Raw genomic sequence first — 21,352 nt, 5'->3', positions numbered from 1 at the left:
CAAGCTTATAAATGTCTTAAAAACAGACAGGGACTAAAATGCCACAAACTGCTTGTTTTGATGAGGTCTTTAACTGCGGTTACCACCCTGATCTGCTGGGTCCATCAGTCTGTGGAGGTTTTACAAAAAATGAAATCCAAGTACAGCAACAGCACACTCCTGGGCGAACAAGGAGCCCAGCTGTTTTCAGATGGGATGCAGCCCAAGGGTACGTCAATCTCAAAGAATGCTGCCCCGGGTCACCACAACACTTGCCATTGAGCTTTCCACTGCAGCAGCTAGACACACCCATCATATACCAGAGGTCCTGCTGTATTTTAAGATGCTGATTAGACAAGTTTCTCTCTTTATATGTACACTCTAAAGAAATGGTGCAAACCGCTGAGTCGTTTAGTTGTTATGTTAGACTTTAATAGCGCCTAACTTTTTATAGCAATTGCATGCTAGTGTCCATTACTAAATGAGCAATGTCTTGTGTTAAGATTTTAAGATACTAATTGTCAGAAATTATTTAGCAGAGATGGGTCACTTCTATTAAAATTAATGGGAAGAATTGGAACGCTCAACCAAGCAGCTCTCGCGCCCAACGGAAGTTGAAAATAAATCCTGCCTTACAGTTTAAAGAGCCAATTACATTTTAGATACAGACATCACCTGTCAATCAACTTTATAATGTGGATGCTCATTAGCTATACAAGTTGGGATTTAAAAAAATTTTTTTTGGTAATATGAGGTAAAGGATCATCATTTATGATTCCAGTATTGTCATATATTATTGCTTAGTTGAAATATGTTCTTTGATTGTAATCTTGACCAACCGCTTAGATAGAAGCTGCACAAAATGAAAAAAAAAGAGGGTGATTCTTCAATTGTCCCAGCCCTGTGATGAGAGGGGATCACTAAGTTCCTGAACATGTATTATTCACAAGTTTAGGCTTGAAAGCAGCTATATGAGTGATGTGTCCCTCTGGTGGTTTAATAGAGCTGTTCAGCTGTGCCTGTGATGTCATTTTGCAGGCAGTTGTGGATCTTTGGAGCGTCTGCATTTCCGGCAAGTTTGGGAAAGTTCTGTTGTCATTAGCCACAATGTTGTTAACTAGGAGAAATACAACAGAATGTAGTGGTGTGAGGTTATCAATTATTACTCAACAACAGGATGGACAGCAGAATATTAATATGCTAATAGGATAATTTTCAAACTACATCATTTATAGTTCATACTTAAGTGAACAAAACAAAAAATGGCATAATAGCGTAGATAATAAATTGTATTGCTTCAAATAGGGTCGTCCCAAGCAATGGGCATGGCCTAGGTTGGTTATGAATGCCATTCGGAGAGAGGTGGCTGCTGGGTCTGTTGCAGTCTCAAAACATTTTCAGCCACCACAGCCAAATAGGAATGGGGCAGAATCTCCAAAATGGAGATGTGCCAACTAGAAAAAGTGTCACTTCCACACACGGTTAGTGACAGGAAAAGGGTTAGGGACTCTCTATGGGTGCTGTAAATGGGCTGAATTTGGACAGAGCTGAAATGTATTCTTTTTTTTTGTTGGGCTATTTGCATTTTTTGTGCATATCTCATTTTATCAAAATGTTAATTGCAAAATGTTTGTCATGTTCAAGTAAATTTCATGAGATCAGGCTGCTCCTAACAGTTAGAACCATAGAATACCAAACGTATATGCAATTTTGTACATCAAACTTTTTACCAACTTTCCTAACATCCAGTCAAATAGAACATTTTAAAAGGTCCTTAAGTGTGAATACACTTTTCAGTCATGACAACTCTCGCAAAAACTTTAAAGTATTACAAGTTAGTAGGCTGCTGCATTAACATAGAAAATCCCCCTGAAGCAGCTCTAGACAAGTGATGCTGGGGAGGAGGAGGGTTTCAGTGAGGAAACTGTACTTTTGTCCACTGCAGCTGGTTCCAAGCAGCTGCACAAGCTTTGAAGTGTTCCCATTGATGACAGCTTATTGGCCAGACGCTCAGACTGGTCTTCAATCCCGAACAACTTCAACCCTGTTATTGCTCATAAATCAGTTTTTCATGCAGCATAGCATTACAATCTTACATCGCACAACTACAATTTATGGCTATTCAATTAAAGGGCTAGTTCACCCAAAAATGAAAATGATCCCATAATGTTTTCATCCTCAAGCCATCCTAGTTGTATATGACTTTCTTCTTTCAGCCAAACACAATCAGAGATATATATATATAAAAAAATATCCTGGCTCTTCCAAGCTTTATAATGGGAGTGAATGGTACCTTAGATTTTGAAGCCCAAAAAAGCACATCCATCCATCAAAAAAGTAATCCATACGGCTCAAGGGGGTTAATAAAGTTAATAAAGAATTTTTCTTACAAAAAACACAGATTTTTTGTAAGAAAAATATCCATATTTATAACTTTGTAAACTACAACCACTCGCTTCCGGTAACGGCCGTCTGCACGTTCACTAGCTTCCTCTATCCTCTGCGCTTTCCCGTTCAAATTATTATCAATTTAACTTGATATTGCCTTGAATTATTTTACAATAGATAAATTGATAATTATTCTCCTCCCATGCAAAAGAATTCCATTCACATAATTGTATTATTATTATTTCCAGAAGATTATACTATACAATGGTTACAATAATATAAACACATAAAATAAGGCACATTAAGAAATATATACCTCAAGGAAAAGAATATAAAATATAAGGTGTCAGCACAGTAAAAAGAAATCGAGCTCACTATCAGCGACAGCTACAACTGTTTGGATACACCGTGCTTGATTTGTACAAATGTATCATATATCTTTACCACTCCTCCCACGACTGCAATCACGATGTCGAGCACACCCAATTTAAATGCCAGATGAAGAGGGAGTGCACATTATGCAAGTTGACTGGCTGACAGGTGACAAGTCAGGGGTCAACTTGTGCCTATAAAGTTGCATGAAATAGAGGCTTGTTGTCACAAAAGGTATATTAAATTAACGGTTTAATTTATTTTTATTGTGCAATAATGCTAGAAATGTTATAGTGAACAGTTTAGAAATGAATAGTTTTTCTGTAGTCAACACTTTAAATTATGTGTCTAAAGAGAAACTGACTTTGAAAATACACGTATTCTGAGAAACGTTCACTGGAGTAATAGGCCACATCTACACTAATCTGTTTAAGCAGGAAAATCCTTCCTATCATGATGATATGATAACACAATGAGAATTTCTTCAGGCATTCTGGCATTATTTATCTTCAATGTAAGCCTGGTATCCAAGATGCGGGTTTTTAGCCACATATTTTCGGATGTACCAACAGTATATGCTCGCTTTAAAATTTTCTTTAACAACGAAGTCCAGAGCGGCCTAAGAAAGAAAAAAGACATCGTTATTACCATTCAGTTACAGAAAACAGAATAATTCACCCATCATAGAAGTTTACTCACCCTCATGTCACTAATTTTGTTCTATGGAACACAAAAGGAGATATTTAGAAGAATCTTCACATAGCTCTTGCCCACAAACATTAGTTCATAGCGACCATCTGTTAAGCTCATAAAAGGACAAAAAAGCCCCATAACAGTAAATCTCATACAAGTTTCCATGAGACATGCCAGATGTCAAACACTTGTAAGTCTTCATACATTCTTCAAAACCGACTAAATGGAGAGTAACATTTGAGAGCTAAAGAGTTTCAATAACTAGCTATTTAAATTTTGCTCTTGTTCCTTAAACAAAACTATTCATGATATGCTTTTTTGGTGGGTTTTCTCCATTTTTGGGGCTTTACAGCTGTGGTCATTTTTTTGGAAAAGACCTGTATGAACATTATTCAAACTTTCTTCTTTTTTGTTACACAGAAAAATAATGGCATAGATGTTAAGAATGGCATGAGGGTGGAAGAATAGTTGTATGAACTGTTTTGTTAACTGTTAAAAATAAGGATGGAAGACGAATTTCACCTTTGCCAGATGTGCTGCCACACCTTTCCCCCGGAGTGATTCAGGAACCTCTGTTGACATCAGCGCCACATGTTTGTCATGTGTCAAAGTGTATTTCAGTTCAGCACGATTCACTCCTCCTGATTCAGATCACAATGTAAATGATACAAGAGCATATACAGCACAGGAGCAGCGAAATTCATCTATGTTCGGAATAGCACACTATATACTACAGAAATAGTATTATAATGCACACAGAATGCACATTTTCTGAATGAATTGAATATCCAGATAACCTACTATATTAGCGAAAAATGTGCCAACACTAAAAGAAAAAAAAATGTACAGCAGTCTCAGAAATTCACTTTTTAAATAAGGAACAAATTTTCAGGGGCATTCTTTATAACCATATAAAACACAGCATGCACCCAAGAACTAATGTCAGATACTTAAAGTCATACTAAACTAGAGCTACTGAACCTGGTCTAGAATAGAATCATTATATTTATTACGCGATTCTGATTGGTCAATGGCGCCATCTAGTGGCCTGATTTTTCTCAGTAACAACCGCACATCAGGGGATTGCGTGCCATTTTTCCTGCTTCTTGTACGCTAATAAAATTATTTAAACTTTAATCAGTGTTTCATGTGCATTTCTTTATTTATTTTACAAGCAGTCTTGCAATAAGATGCATAATGTGCAGTCAGACGTTCATTATACAAAATAAACCCAACTGAACTTCGATGCAAACTGGAGATGGATTTCAGCTGTTCGGCAATGTATTTCTTCTCACATAACAGAAGTTCAACACAAATCAATATTTTACGCCTATGTATTTGATTTATTTAGCAAGGATATTGTACAGTTAGCCAGTTGTTAATGCTAAATAAACCCCTGAATGGGGTTATTTAGCGATAATACAATATCCTTACTTACTTATTAAATGTTACATAAAAACTAAGGAATTCACTTCAAACTTTTTTGCCCCGTCATTTTAAATATTTATATTAAATAAATGTGCATTTTGGGGACTTACAGACGCGTTTGGATGAGGTTGAGCGTTTATGGCCAAAAGTTGCTATCAAGTTAGGAGCCTCACAATATTTTAACAAACAGCAGTTGGCATACAATAAATGTTATTTTCCTCTTACCATCGCAGTCAAGTGTGACTGTAAAACGCTGATTTTGTCTATCGTGTATCACATTTGAATTTGAGTCGCGACTGCACACAGAAAATCTGTATTTGGCGAGCAGTTTGCTGCTCTTATATCCTTGAGTTAACCTAAACATAAAATGTTGTTGTGAGAGTATATGTCGCGCCATGATGATGATTATCCACTGCAGTGACGTCACCAGGCAGTGCTGAACAATAACAGCAGAGGACGCCGTAATGCTGTTTAAATAAGGGTGATTTTACAAACGCTGGCGGCCAAAAGTTTGGAATAATGTACAGATTTTGCTCTTATAGAAAGAAATTGGTACTTTATATATATATATATATATATATATATATATATATATATATATATATATATATATATATATATATAATCTTAGCTGGATCTTATGTTGAAGAACAGATAGAGACTAACAAATAAGAGCATAATATTAATAGAAGTCCACAATCCCCACATTCAAACTTGTTCAAGCACAGTCTTTTACTTATTAATTTCTCTCATCATTTGAAAACTACAGCACAATGATAAAGTCATGCTCTATGATTTTATACAAATGTTATAACAGTATAGGCTATTATAGGCCTATGCTTAACCCTGGGTTAACCCTAAGAACAATTCCTAACCAGAACATGGAATTAGATATACCAGGATTATGTTTAACCAGGGTTAAGAAGGATGATTTGTTAACACCCATGTAGCATTAAATGTGCACTAGTGAATAATTTTTTTTGCTTCAGTCGACAGGCATCTCCTCAGCTGCAGCGTTCCTTACTCCTGCTGCCATGATAGCAAAGAAGAGGTTGGGAAAGAGAGATCTGGCATAGATAGCTGCTTTGGAGATGGAGCGGGCCATTAAAATCTCCTTCTTCTTGCTGCTCAGAGTCTTCATAAGCTCATTGGCCATCTCCTCAGGGTTCACACCTAGGGACGTCTGTTGAGTGAAGGCTGTGATTTCCAACCAGTGTCCAAGATCCAGAGGATTATAGCAGAGAACACAAACAAATAAGATTTCATGAACTCAGAGCAGTTCAATTGCAAATTAAATTGGGCAACATTTTTTTAAGAATTAAAAAATTGTGAATTTGAGTCGAATTGGCCACTTGAAACAATAATTTAAATTGAAATGAGAGGAAGAGGAATTTACTGAATTGCGACTTCCATTAGTCCAACAAGTTTTGTAACAAGAAAAAAAAAAAAAGAAATAATTACAAAACTGATTTTTTTAACTGATCACAATTTTCTATACTGATTAGACATATTTCTCTATCCGAAGTTCAACACTGTCAAAACAATCATAACATCAAAACAGACATTAAATTTGAATTTATTCAATATACAATTTATTTAGCAATAACCACTTGTGCACTCAAAAAAATGTATTGGTCCATTCTTTCAAGGTTTTTCTCTATAATGGCAAGTGAGATGGCAATTCTAGAAATAGTATAATCAGCTCCAGAATTATCAATGCATTTATAAAATGAACATCACAGATGGGGAAGCAATATTTTTTATATGTATACTATTATATATAATTATAATTATATATAAATTAAATAGGGTAAAATTAAGCTAAAGGCACACCATTTGTGCTTTTTTCTCGTTGCAAAGTGTATCAAGATTGAAAAAATAAATGTCTTTTTATGGAGCAACATAATAACGGAAGGCCGTTTTGATTAAAATTTGATTGAAGCCTGGCCACCCCACTCGCAATTGCCGTTTTTGAGCACAAGACTTAACATGTACTGCCCGGAAATTTCCGTGCCACCATAGACTGATTACTGGCCTCTGCCCGGCCACCCCTGTGAAAAACTCCTACCTCTGCCCCTCGATCAGTCAATGTGAGCCCATAACAAATCCATTCTCCCCACTTAAGAAAAACAATTTGCTTTATGGGGGGCTTTAGCTCCCTTAACATAGAGGCTTTTAACCCCAAATACCATAATTTTTATTGGACATTTATTAAAATTTTTTGATTTAATCACCTTGGACAAAACTGAGATTTAAACTGATTTACTACATTAAAATTACATTATCTTCATAAAGTAACAGCATTTTAAAAGTTATTAAATGTTAGATCAAATGACATCAAAAACAACCTTTAGACATGAATCTCATGCATCAGGTCATTTTGCAGTGTATACTTATGTTGCTATTTAGTGTTTTTGGAGAAAATGAAGTCAAAAGTGCCTATTAAATGCAAAAAAGTGAGTATTAACAAATGTTCCTGGAAATACCCCCAATGTTGAGTGTATGATAACATATTTATCGGAAATGTATACAGAAAATAGATAAATAAATGAATTTGTGTCATGACAACTCTAGGAAAGATTTAGCATATTAATGTGGGCATGACATATTGATAGGATATTGGTCTTGGCGGACTTTCTGATACGGTGCTGCAGAGCAAAGCTCGCTACTGCTAAAAATACACAGACATACTGATTTAAGCATGTAGACATACTGCTGCTGCACAATTAGAGAAACACAAGACATGCTGTATTAAGCATATATCACATACTGCTGCACAATTAGACATAAATACAATCCACATGTAGCAGATCTAGACCAGTGCAGCTGGGGTGGAGGAGGGTTTAAGATAAAAACTCTAGCAGTGCACTGTAGTAAAACCACTTACAGCAGATATTAAAGCAATAAGCCACGAGAGGACATGTGTTAGCATGATTTTTCTACGTGTAAGGGATATTTCTGAGGTGTCAGGACATAGTTTTACATTCCGGCTGCTCGTACATGAATCCTCATCAGCTGTCTCATTAAGATGGTTTTGAAAGTCAATGTTGCATACTTGATACCATTCTCATCCTCGCGAACAACAAACGATTCAGCACTCAGGATTTACCTCTTTCACCTGCCATCCTAGATGCAGCTGCATGTCAAACCAAGCTTTATTGACAAGCCCCTGCAGTGTTTTTGGATTGTATGTTTGATCTTGATAACATTTTAGTTTGTTAAAGCCTGGTGGTGTGTTGGCTTGTCTTGTCCCTCTCTACAAAGTTTTTTCACCACTTAAAGTAAAAGAATCCAACGTATCACAACGAATCATACATTACGTGGCAGTCAATTAATAATACCAATTGACATTTTAAAAACCCGTCCATGCACGAAAGCCAGAACCAAGGAGGTCTATTGCTACTTAAGATTAAAATTTTGGTTGCAATACATTTTGTTTCGTCAGGGTACACAGATACTTTTCAAAACTTGATCTGACACTGAATGCTCAAGCGGCCTAATTTATACTTAGAAAACTGATGTTGCTAAAACAATGCAAAAAGCATTTACCAATTTACTTGAAGTGAAAATCAGTCCTCCTTTCCTGTTTAATTATTCAATTGCACAATCATGCAGAACATCTTAAGTTTTTAAACCCATAAGGATCTCTTTCTCAATGACAATACCAGCAGTGATGACAGCCGACTCGTCAGCAATATCTCACGCTCTTCGCATTCAAATTACATACATCACTTAAAGCGTGATTGCGTCACTCAACGCCAGCTAGAAGGCCTGGACTGGAACATATCCTGTAGAAATTCGGAAGGCCTGATGGGGTGGAGCCCAGACTAGTGATGGGAAGATCGGAGCTAAATAACTTGAATAGATACTAACATGAATCTTTGAGTCTCGTTCAGCAAAATGAACAAATCTTTATTCAAGTCATTTCATTCATTTGAGCAGAATTAAATTGAAATGTTAAATTTTCAATAGACAAATCCCTCCCAACTTTACTTACTCAAACTTTGATTATAGTCTCTATAAGGAAAAATAGATAATGCAGCCAAGGACAAATGATGAGAAACAGAAATGATTAATTCACCTCTGGAATCATCTTGTTTGTGTCGTTCGTTCTTTTATCATGTGACAGCCATGTGTGCATAACGTATATGGCTGTCACGTGACAAAAGAATGAATGACTTGGACCAGATGACTCGAGAAGTGAACTATTTATTTTGGTTTCCTGTGTGAGCAATGCATAGCGTATATGGCTGTCACGTGACAAAATAATGAACCACTCAGACCAAAAGAGTTGAAAGATCACTAATCATTTCTCTTTCCTGTACAGCGCCTATATGGTTTTCACTTAACGAACAAATGGGAGGTTGCGCATTGCAAATGCGCGGCCAACGCAAAATGAACAAATCACTCTCTGAGACTACTCGTTCTTCTTAGTCACATAAAAGATTCATTCAAAATGAACCATCACTAGCTCAGACTCACGCTCTGGACGCTTCGGACACACTTTGCTTGTAAGCATTGAGGAATAAATTCTGATTGGATACATTTTAATTTTCTGCTATTCATTTGTAGATTAATTAGGAGTAGAAAGTGACTGAAAATAGATAGGCAAAAAGGCCAATGAGAATGAAAGGATGAAAAATATTTATTTATTTATTAGGTATGCTACGCCAGCAGAGAAAGCTTTGCTGGCCTTGAGAAATCACCACTGTACACCAAGACTAACTAAGTGGTGGGCTGTTGACATACCGGTTCAGCCCCGCTCGTAAGCCAACATACCTACTGAATCCATACGACTCTCTTTTTCCATTTTTTACTGTAGCTTAAGACTGCCTCAGAGCTTGGTTGAGCTCTATTCATGATTTTTTTAAAATCCAGAGCCAAGTTTTTCTGGTTCAGCGAACTGCCCACATATAGCCGTTTTCCACCGAAATGGCACTGGTTCTCGTGTGGCCTGTGCTTGGCTGATTCATTGCCGTGGCAATCTGGAGCCTATCGCGAACCAGCCACGCTTTTCCACTGACTTGAGAACCGAACTGTGAACTAAACTGTAACGGGTTACATGTGGTAGTTTTTTGTGACTACCTCACCTGCCCACAAACAAACATGGCACATCACTGTGTTTGAGTACAGCTTTTACTCCTGTTTTTGAGGACTTTTTTAAACATAAAGAGAAATGCAATCCAGCATTAGTACATTGCTCAACAAGATTGCCAAAGACAACATCAAGATTCAAGGCAACAGGTTATTTCGACTGTAAGAGTGGAATCCTTATTAACATTGGTGTAGCAGATGGTTATATTTGGATTTATGTCATGGCATATAATAGTGTTTACATCTTGATTGCTCTGTCCACTGCCACTTTTGCTTAGGTCCTTCTTATTGTCCTTGTACTCTCTTAAGTTTATGATTTGGTCAATCTTCTGATTGAAGCCGGCATGCAAAATTTCTTGCAGTATCTCCTCATCTACTAATTTTTTCCTTTGGAATTTCTCTAGTTTACCTTGGATCGCCATAAAGACCATATCACAAGTAGAATGCTCGTTGTGTGTACTAAGTGATGAAGTACTCCTTGCAGCAGACAGTAGCTACAGTTGTTGTTTGGAAAGCGTTAGTTGGTGATGAAACATAATCCCACCCTTCACCCCCTAACATAAGCGGTTCCTACGTAGAGACCAGCAAGCTTTTGGGGGTGGTGCAGAACCAGTTTTTTCTGCCCCATAACGGCCTTATCTGCTATGGAACGGTTTAAGAATTCGGACCGGCCAAGGAACATGCCCCAGAAACATGCTGGTGGAAAAGGGCTAATTGTCTGCATAACGGTCTTGATCTTATTCCTTACTTTCACCAATTCCTTTATTTCCCTCTCATTAATTTCAGCATGTCTTGCCATTGAATCCATCTCCTCCCACCATTAATCAACTGTAAATATGCCATTTAAATAAAAACTGATAGCAAAATCTTTCATGTCAGTGCAATTGTAGCATTAGACACCAAAATCCTCAAATTCGTGATATAAAATCAACTGTTTTGCAGTTAGAGGTACGCATTTGTAGTCATTTTACAGCGATTTGGAGCGCAGCTCATCCAATTGGAATTCAAGGTCAGAACTATCCATTTTATTACTGAATTGCTTTTCATTTCATTCCATTTTGAATTCTACTTTTTGTAATTCTACTATTTGTATTACAATTCAGTAATTGAATTTGAATGTTACATTCTGAATAGAGCACAACCCTGCTTCACTCACTTGTCCACATGGATTTTGCAGTTGCCTCGTCCGTTATGGTGGTTGTTTTTATGAAGGTGTGATTAACAGTGCTGACAGTGATGTCATATTGTTGAACCTCAGACCGCAGACAGTCAAAGAAAGCCTGAACTGCATGCTTGGAGGCTGCATCTGAACAGAACAGGAGATAATATTACACTTACACATTGATATCTCAACATTTTAAAGAGAAATTTTTAACGACAGTTAAAGCTCTATAAAAGTAATTAATAAAACGTATGTTTATCATTAATGGAGGATCGCCCCCACCCCAACCCCGATAAATATCGATATTGTTTAATTGCCCAGCCCTATTTCAGAGCTTCATTGGAGGGCAAGATTTTCAGCAAATAACATTTAGATCTGTTTCTCACACAAAGCTATCCAAAGCAAAGCTATGACTTCAGAAAACTTATATAGAGAATAGAGCACAAACTCACAGGTGGCACGGAAGGGCACTGCCAGTTTCCCCTGAATGCTGTTGACTAGAACAATGTGACCTGTCCTTCTGGAGATCAGGGATGGGAGGACACCTGTGAAAGCAAGCACAAGTTAAACATGATCTAACACAGCACAGAATTGATGTTGACATCTGTCACAAAACTAAAAAACTATTCTTAATCAGTATTCTTGTTTTCCTCCAAAAATATCCGGGCGATTCTTAACAAACCAGTCAAGAAAATGTCCTGGTCTTAATTTATTCCAAACTGAAATGAAACATACAAGAAACAATATTTTGCCTATAGAAAACTAATGCTATCTGGTACAATTAACTTTTCACACATTTTCAAAATCATCATTAAACACAAAGGGAATTGTGAAATGAACAGGTCTAGACACATTACAGTGATGAGAATTGGGGGATAATGTGTGCTGAATGTAACGTAGCAGGCAGACAGGAGCAGATGATGATGATGTGCTGAACTTAAGAGCCAATTTTGTCAATGTGTGTGTGGGTCTGCAGTACATGCATGTTGTATAAACCCCATAGATGGACATTTGGAAAACAGTCCCAATGAACAGTTCCATTTCTTTCTCTGTACAGTTCAGGGTTGAGTTTGGGGCGGTTTCTAGGCATATGTGAACTACTGTAGTATATATATGTATATACTCCCCAATAACAGGACTTTCATACATGTTTATGATAATTATGTATCATTCATTCATGATGCAGACATGTTATGTTGTTTGAGGCCTTGTTTTGTACAATGTACATTAAAAATGATAACAAATATTTAGAAAACACCTTTGGATGCAGAATGGTTTTTTTTAACAATTATGATGGGAAGCTGGGACCGGTTTGACAAAGCACATAGACATTTATTGTCATTTGCGACTGAGCTTTAACTTTCTGGCTGATGTCTTGAGATGTTGCTTCAATATATCCACATAATTTTTCTTCCTCATGATGCCATCTATTTTGTGAAGTGCACCATCCCCTCCTGCAGCAAAGCACCCCACAACATGATACTGCCACCCCCATGCTTCATGGTTGAGATGGTGTTCTTCGGCTTGCAAGCCTCACCCTTTTTCCTCCAAACATAACGATGCCCATTATGGCCAAACCATTTTTGTTTCATCAGACCAGAGGACATTTCTCCAAAAAGTAAGATCTTTGTCCCCATGTGCACTCGCAAACTGTGGCTTTTTTTATGGCAGTTTTGGAGCTGTGGATTCTTCCTTGCTGAGTAGCCTTTTAGTCTATGTCAATATAGGACTCGTTTTACTGTGGATATAGATACTTGTCTACCTGTTTCCTCCAGCATCTTCACAAGGTCCTTTGCTGTTATTCTGGGATTGATTTGCACTATTTCGCTCCAAATTACGTTCATCTCTAGGAGACAGAATGCATTTCCTTCCTGAGCAGTATGATGGCTGCGTGGTCCCATGGTGTTTATACTTGCGTACTATTTTTTGTACAGATAAACATGGTACTTTCAGGCGTTTGGAAATTGCTCCCAAGGATGAACTAGACTTGAGGAGGTCCTCAATTGTTTTTAGGAGGACTTGGCTAATTTCTTTTGATTTTGCCATAATGTCAAGCAAAGAGGCACTGAGTTTGAGGTAGGCCTTAAAATACATCCAAAGGTACCCTTCCAATTCAGTACACTTCTTATAAGAAGCTAATTGCTAATTGTCTGAAGACTTGACATAATTTTCTGGGATTTTCCAGGCTGCTTAAAGACACAGTTAACTTGGCTTATGTAAACTTTTGACCCACTGGAATTGTGATATAGTCAATTAAAAGTGAAATTATCTGTCTGTAAACAATTGTTGGAAATATTATAGTATATTGTAAAAGCTTTTTTCTTAAAACAAGAGAAAACTATTTACCAATGGGGAAAGAAAAATAAATTGAATTAAGATAATATTCTCTGAAAACAAGTATTATGGAAAAAAAAAAAATCTCAGGTAATTTTTTCTTGTTTTAAGGATGTTTTTTTTACTTGAAAACAAAAAAACACTGATTAAGATATATTTTTATGTATTTATATTTTTTGCAGTGTTTTACCTTTAGCCAGTGTGATGGGCCCAAAGAAGTTGACATCCATAACAGTCCTGTCTATCTCTAGTGACAGACTTTGAACAGGAGCCTTCACCTTCAAGCTGCTGTTGAAGATAAGAACATCAAGACAGCCGTAACACTCCAGGATCTCAGAGACCACCTCAGGAACACTCTCCATATCACTGAAGTCCAGCTCCACGAGTTTGGGCGGAAATGTCTAAGCAGTAAAGTTGAATAACATTTTATAAAGTGACTCCCATTTTAAAAAACACAATTTTAAAAGCATGGAAGACCTGGGTTCTCATCCCACGTTGATTGCAGGAAGTAATCACCTTCAAATAATCACTGTCAAGTGCCATTCAGAAGTTGTATTTTCCCTCTAAGATTAACATTTTAATAAAATATGCATTCTTCTTCACTGTATTACAATATTTTAATCTAAAAACAACTAGCTTTTGGCACCCCTCAGTGGGCAATTTACCTGGAAACTGGAGCTCACCCATGGCCATACTTTCGAAAACACTTCTAGCTTTGGCCACTGGGGGAGTACTTCAAATTTCAGAAAGCACTGACCGATTTTAGTTCAAGAAAACTCGCCTGTATGGGGACAGAGTTTGTTTATATTAATATTTGTAATTCTGTACTTACAATTGTAGGATTGGATTCAGTCGTCAGCCGCTGAGCTAGAGAATCCAGCTTCTCCCAGTTATTTCCACACAGAATCAGTCGGGCTCCACCAGTATGGAAAAGTTTTGCACATTCTAAAATATTCACATGTCACACAATGTCAATAAAATTATGGAGTACTTTGTCCTGTCCCCAAACAGTACATCAATACATAGAAGAAATATTAAAGGAATAGATCACCCAAAAATCCCTATTTTTTTAAGTAAACATGAGTAAACCCATCATTTACTCACCCTCATGTTGTTCCAAACCCATATGACTTTCTTTGTTGTTAAGGAATGCTATGGCATGACAGCCTCACCATTCACTTTTGTTGCATCTTTTGTGCATACAATGAAATTGGTGACTAAAGCAGTCAGTATGTAACATTTCTCTCTAAATATCTCCTTTTGTGTTCCATGGAAGAAAGAAAGGAATACAGGTTTGAAACAATGTAAATAACAACAGAACTTTCATTTTTGATTAAACTAACCCTAAACTAAGATGGAATTTTTTAAAAAGGATATCTTATTAGTTTATCACAATAATCAGTAATTAATTGAACAAATGAATTGAACTGTTGTGTGTGAAAATCCCAGAAGATCATCAGTTACAGAAATACTCAAACCAGCCCATATGGCACAAACATGCCACAGTCCAAATCACTGAGATCACATTTGTCCCCATCCTGATGGTTGATGTGAACATTAACTGAAGCTCCTGACCCGTATCTGAATGATTTTATGCACTGAACTGCTGCCACACAATTGGCTGGATAATTGCATGGAGGTTTGTTGGCTCTAGAATTTACTCCAAGTGGTGCCAAAAGCAAAAACATCCAGTGAGCGGTAGTTCTGCAGATGAAAACACCTTGTTGATGAGAGAGGTCAACAGAGAATGGCCAGAATTTTTCGAAATGACAAAGTCTGCAGAAACTCAGATAACCACTCTGTACAAATGTGGTGAGAAGAATAGCATCTCAGAATACTGAATATTGGGTTGGCACTATATTGTGGCACGTGGGGGACCAACACAATAATAGGCAGGGGGTTTTAATGTTGTGGCTGATCGGTGTAATTATACACACAGGGGCTGAAGTTGCCCAGGCTTTTTCTACCACCTGCTGAATCTCACTAAACTAGGGTGTAGCTACATCAAATCCGATTTATGGCTCTGCTGACCATGGGACATATCAGTGGGACGAGAGGGCTGTATTTCTGGGGATCATCAAGTTGTTCCATGTTGTCTTCTAGTTCTTGCTTCTCCATTACCAGCTTTCCACTCCTCTTCTCTTCCAAAAGCTTTCTGGCAAACTTATAAGGATCTTTGATGAATGTCACCCTCTCATGCTCCTTCCTTTTCTCCACTGTCAAATTCTCCCTGCCCTCCTCAAAACCACTAGCCTAGCCCTTATGCCATCCCACAACACATTCAAGCCCTCCTTCTCACGCTCCTCTGCTCTAATCCACACCTTGTGGAGCTGCCTTCGTTCTTTCACCAACTGAAGTATTTCCCTGGGACCACTCTTCCTCACTAATGTTTCACCAAATCTACATACAGATTCTTCATATACAATGTCACAAAACATGTTAAACTTGGCCTCCACCCTTGCACTAATTGTATTCTCCATTCTAATTGTTTTGCCTTACCTGTCTTGTCTGTGGGTTGATGCTTGTATCCTTGTCCTGCCACAACAGTGGATTCAGTAGCGCTGTGGTGCTCAATCGGGCTCTGTATCATTCTTGTCTGATCTGCTGCTGCAGTGCAAGGTTGTGCCTGGCCGTTCCTGCCACATTTCATCCTTCCTTGATGAATCTGCAGACCTTTGTAAGTTGTTACTCTCGACCACCCGCAACTCCATCTCCGAAGGATCCTTTGCTCATTAACCATGGCCATTCCAGACGTGTCCGTAGAGTCTGGCCTAATTGGTCCATCTTCCATCCCACCTCTCGGAGGACCACTGGGCTGTTTTTCTTGTATTGCGCTCATAGTTGTTAAGGCGTCCCCTGTGTGAGGACCTGTGGGTAAGGTAACTAGCCTTCCCACCCCTGTGCAGACTTTCCTACAGTCAGTCAGTCTTTCCTGACTGTCTCCCAGTCTTCCCTAGACTCCAAATGCCCTGTCCACAGTAGTCACAGGTCTCCCAAAATACTAATCAGATGCACAGGAATCTGTCTAAACCTACTGGACAGTCCTACTTCCCTACTTCCAAGGCATCTTCTCTGTTAGAAAAGACAAGCTATCGGACTACGCCTACCACCCCTCCAATGCTTAATTAAACGAATCCCCCAACAGATTAATTCGTGAGAGGTGAGCCACAAGATTTCATCAGCCACCAAGCAATGTATAGCTTGGAATGGTTTCGCTCCCCAACTCAATCCTTCTCTTCAGAAACACCCGGATTTGATGAACCAAGTGGTTCAGCGGAAACAATTCCTCCCCACTTCTTTCCCTCTCCCACAGAATACCTCACCACATATCACAAATGTTCCCTATTCCTACTTTCTCCCTTCTGCACACCCCACGGTTCATTCATTCTTAACCATACATTTTCCCTGCATTCTGTGGCCAGATCATCATATTTTAGCTTCTTTCTCTCATATGCTGCCTCTAGTCCATCTTCCCATGGGACCGTAAGCTCAATCATTATGACTTTTCTAGCTTACACTGACTATAACACTACGTCCTGCCTCAAGGAGGTTATGACGGTCCATTTCAGCTGCTGGACAAGGTTGATCTCCATTGACCAGTCACATCCAGGTGCCAAGATTGATCTTACTTACCTCAGTGCAGTGGCTTGAGTGGCACCTCCCTTTTAATAAACTAATATACTATATATATATATATATATATATATATATATATATATATATAAAATGTAAATCTCCTCCCTGCCAAATAGGTGGCAATTTGCATGAAGAATGCAAAACAATTTAAATATTGATCTGTTTCTCACCCACACCAATCATATCACTTCTGAATACATAGATTTAACCACTTTATGCAGCATTTTAGTGCCTTTTTTAGCTTTTATTTTTATTTTTAGATTAGGCCACTATTCTCTTGCTTTGTATGGATCTACAGAGCAGAGATATTCTTCAAATCTCATTCTTCATTGGTGTTCAGCAGAAGAAAGAAAGTCATACTTATCTGGGATGGCATGAGCATGTGTAGATGATGAGATATTTTTCATTTTTGGGTGAATATCCCTTTAACCAAAGTATATTTCTGAAAGTATGGAACACCCATTTTGTTCAGTTGTTCATGAAGCCATACCATTTCCAAGTGTTGACAGTGAATCTGTAATAAGCACCACTTTGTTCCTCACAGTTGCCTTGGCCAAATGCCTGAGTATCACACTGTACAGATAAAAGATAACAGCTGTGAGCAGCACCACTGTGGGCACAAGCCAAACTGTGAAAAAGTCCACACTCTGAAAGAGAAATTAAGACAGAAAAACAGTTCATTGTGTAAATTCTGCATTCATTTTTACTTAGCATAAATGCTAAATGAAATACATCAATTCTCACCATAATTTCACTTATACCTCTGGTGATGGAATTTTAGTGCATTGAGTTTAACAAAACCTTAAAAGAAGAAGAAAAAAACAATACATTAAAAAGAATTCTGAAAAAAATGTTGGAAGTTTGAAATAGCATACTAACATACTACACTTTTCTGCAGTAGTACAGTATGTACACTGTGTGTGTGTGTGCACATTTTATGCTAACTTTCCTGTATATTGTACAACAGTGCACAATTTAAGGATACTGTATATCACATAGCAAAGCACTTGTCTCGACCTTCCATTTCCAGTGTGACGATCTAGAAGTAACATAAGCCGTGATTTTACATTTCTTTCTTGACTTATTATTTTGATCACACTGCCAAAACTATGGGGCGGCTGTGGCTCAGTTGGTAGAGCGGGTCGGCCACTAATCGCAGGGTTGGTGATTTCTGACCCAATATATATATATATATATATATATATATATATATATATATATATATATATATATATATATAAATACCAATAGTGGCATCTCAGGCTCATTACTTCTGGTGGGGCACAAACAATCACTTAACACAAAATTGAGTTATCTTTACATGATCAACACTGGGCAGTTATTTTAACTTTATATTTTAAGTTCTGATAGCTAGAAGGCAAACTAATTTATATAAGGCCATTTAAAGAAGATACCAAATGAAAGTTTGTTTTGAATTTAGAATCTAAAAGGATTTCAAGATATGTTTAATACTTCTGGAGTTAAAGGTATTCCAATTGCCCCATTGCTCCAAAATCATAGGCAATAAAGGTCATTTTGAACCCTGTTTACAAAATAATAAGTAAATAATAAGTACAAATTGATCTATGGTATTTAATATTTTGGCTTTCATCATAATTTATGTTTATCTTTCTTCAGAAAAAAGTATCAGTCTGGAAAGTTTCTGAAATTTGTGTGACATGGAATAACCCACATAATATTTTTACATGAATAAAACTGGTTAATTTGATGATACAATGAGACCATTTTATTTTACCTGAAGAAAAAAAGTTTACTGTGTGTCTTAGAAGTAACAAAGAGACATTCAATGAAAACCTGTTAATATGAAGGTGTGCATGGAAGCTCTGTATCACTGCTATTTGTGTTGAAGGAAGCTCTAAATATATTCTAGCCTTGAATTTGAGCACTACATAAATTTCCAGCCTAAGTTTGGACTGCAGGACTGACTCACAAAATAAGAGAGAAAATAAAACACAGCAAACTAACCATCACTATTAGAAATCATGTTCAATTAACAACAGTGAAGTTAAAGTAACACAGAGCCTGAACAGTAGACCCCTAGATAGTCCTGCTCTGTCATATTTCTGTTATGTATTGTTCTTGCATTGTCATATCTTACCACACACACGAGCCTGGTATATCCTCCTCTGCCGAGAAAGTCTGTTGTATTAGGATTCAGCATTAATGGCTGTAATCTTCTTCACTGTGTCTAGGCTCACTGCACAGCTCTGAACAGCAGTCACACAAGCAATATTGCCATACTGTGGAGTTAAAGTGCTTTTAATAGCTCACAGCTGAAGCTGTCATTTGTCATGTGTGTTTTAAGTAATGCTTTAGATGGATAAGGTCTAACCAGTATGATCGTCATCGGCATCGTGAAGACTAATGCTAGCTGTGATCATCTATTTGATGTAAGATCGCTTCAAACCAAATTTCCAAAAATAAATAAATAAATAATCTTAAAAAGTGAGATGTGAATGACTGTTATTTTGGAGCCCCACAACTTTCAGCCCTCCTATCCTATCATAGTAGATGGTAAAGACTATAAAGAGAATAGGAAATATGGATGATTGCTTCTGAATGAATGCACCCAATCATTTCTTACCAGTGGTCTGGCTGTGTTTCTCCTCGTCTTCCTTTTTCTTTTCTTCTTCTCCCAACTTGTAGGTGCACTTCATGATGAAAAACTCTTTGAGCGTGCATGTGTCTGTCACTATGGTTACCCCTTTTGTAGTTGTAAAAAACGGGACACGTTTTCAGATGGTCCCAGACCACATCTCCTCCAATTTGTTCCCAAAATCAGCGGATGGGAGAGGCGGGAATTAACCGCGGCCTCCACTCTATGTTTTACTCCCCGAAACTGAATAACGGTGGTCACTACCGGGTATTTGTGAACATCCCTGTGCACACACCTCACCAACACCCTGTGATTTGTACCAAGCCATGGTGGATCGAGGTTTCATTGCAACCTGAATCCACCAGCCCAGGCTCCCCGGCTGCACCCGTGGCGGCGGAGACATCACCCTGGGAATGACGACGGAGATGGGTAGGAGAGTCGGTGCATAGAGCAGCCTGTGGAAACAGGGCGCCGGTTTGGGTAAATGCACCAAATTCTTATTTTCGTACCTTGCAAGAGACGGAGTGGCTGGCTGATGAAGTAAGAAACAAAAACGACAATGTATAAATAAAAACTCAATTAATTTATTCGCTTTTTATTTTTTTTAGGTCATAGATGCATACAACCTTCTATGAGAAGAACATCAGGAAAGTAATAATTAAACAGAGATTATTTTTATATACTTAAGTTGTAAATATTTTGTTCACAGAAACCAGTTCACCAACTAAGCACAGTTGTTGGAACGTCCTTGTTCTTTGGACAGTTCCGATGTCTCAGTAAGGTGAACTGACTATCCAGAAGGTGATCAAATTACTAGAATGGCTTGACATAGCATTAACTTGTATCCTTTCTACAGATGAAGTTTCCAGTTGAGGACATTTGGCTGTGCCCTGTGAACTTTGGAGCACATTGGATTGTTGTGGTATGTGTTTTGAAATTGCGTAGCTGCATTGATATTGCTTATTTATAAAATAATTGGTAAATATTCGTTTTTTTCTTTACTTTTTAAGGCAGATTTCATAGTCTATGACAAATTACTATAAATATATGAAAAAAATTGTATAACATGTACAGTGTAGTTCTTGACCAAAGCAAGATTAAATGTTTTAACAAATCTGCCTAGTAGTGAGTTATTGATGAATGTTCAGTTCGTGATGTGCTTTGTGGGCTTATATTTTAAATTGTTTGTATGTCCACTGTGGCAGGGCTGAGCGTGGGCCGGGTCCTGATCCTACACACCCTGTCCCGTATTAGGCTAATCAAGCCTCCCGAAAGGGATAAAGGTCGACTGCAGAGGATCGTGCAGAAGAGAGAGATTGTTTACCATCATGTGTGTGTTTGTCCTTTGTTTCAGTTTATTATTAAACTATTATTTATATTATCAAGCCGGTTCACGCATCCTCCTTTCCATTGATCCCTTTACATCCACAAAGACCTTGGTAGACATTGACCCTATCGGAAATGGAGGTTCTTATGAACTAAAGATACTGCGGAACTGGAGGTAATGCCAATTTATTTCTTTATAAGAATGAAACATATTTCCAATTAAAAGGCCTTAAGATGAGACAGTGGGATGCAGTAGGAGCGCATTGGCAGTTGCATTCCCTGCAACACCGCAATCTGATGGATTCCAGAAGTTTTGGGGGTAT

The 21,352-nt window shown here is 37.8% G+C and overlaps 2 protein-coding genes across 2 annotated transcripts; both read right to left on the bottom strand.

The window, feature by feature from the left end:
* Positions 1 to 1,688: 1,688 nt before the first annotated feature.
* On the bottom strand, positions 1,689 to 5,296 carry im:6904045 (protein NATD1). Its single transcript, XM_052132308.1, has 4 exons — positions 5,086 to 5,296; positions 3,955 to 4,073; positions 3,439 to 3,459; positions 1,689 to 3,358 (listed from the first exon to the last, which is right to left on the bottom strand). Exons 1-4 carry the CDS (start codon positions 5,255 to 5,257, stop codon positions 3,239 to 3,241), a joined length of 432 nt encoding a protein of 143 aa, XP_051988268.1. The 5' UTR covers positions 5,258 to 5,296; the 3' UTR covers positions 1,689 to 3,238.
* Positions 5,297 to 5,496: 200 nt separating this feature from the next.
* dhrs7ca (dehydrogenase/reductase (SDR family) member 7Ca) lies at positions 5,497 to 19,348 on the bottom strand. Its single transcript, XM_052132307.1, has 8 exons — positions 19,206 to 19,348; positions 17,831 to 17,887; positions 17,577 to 17,733; positions 14,283 to 14,395; positions 13,641 to 13,851; positions 11,569 to 11,661; positions 11,111 to 11,260; positions 5,497 to 6,057 (listed from the first exon to the last, which is right to left on the bottom strand). Exons 2-8 carry the CDS (start codon positions 17,831 to 17,833, stop codon positions 5,846 to 5,848), a joined length of 939 nt encoding a protein of 312 aa, XP_051988267.1. The 5' UTR covers positions 17,834 to 17,887; positions 19,206 to 19,348; the 3' UTR covers positions 5,497 to 5,845.
* Positions 19,349 to 21,352: the final 2,004 nt, after the last annotated feature.

This window comes from Xyrauchen texanus, chromosome 8, assembly GCF_025860055.1.
Source record: "Xyrauchen texanus isolate HMW12.3.18 chromosome 8, RBS_HiC_50CHRs, whole genome shotgun sequence".
NCBI classification, from domain to species: domain Eukaryota; kingdom Metazoa; phylum Chordata; class Actinopteri; order Cypriniformes; family Catostomidae; genus Xyrauchen; species Xyrauchen texanus.
Note: the sequence above shows the minus strand (reverse complement) of the source record. Positions and strands in the feature narration are given on the sequence as shown.

Bases quoted from the DNA above. Each gene is read 5' to 3' on its own strand.
- dhrs7ca (XM_052132307.1), bottom strand. The intron at 11,261-11,568 runs GTGAGTTTGTGC...TGTTCTGTTCAG, and splicing joins AGTGCCCTTCCGTGCCACCT to ATGCAGCCTCCAAGCATGCA. The intron at 6,058-11,110 runs GTGAGTGAAGCA...TGGAAATCACAG, and splicing joins TGCAAAATCCATGTGGACAA to CCTTCACTCAACAGACGTCC.
- im:6904045 (XM_052132308.1), bottom strand. From the start codon at position 5,257: ATGGCGCGACATATACTCTCACAACAACATTTTATGTTTAGGTTAACT. The intron at 3,460-3,954 runs GTGAAATTCGTC...TGTGTTCCATAG, and splicing joins TGGCAGCACATCTGGCAAAG to AACAAAATTAGTGACATGAG. The intron at 3,359-3,438 runs GTGAGTAAACTT...TTTCTTTCTTAG, and splicing joins ACAAAATTAGTGACATGAGG to GCCGCTCTGGACTTCGTTGT.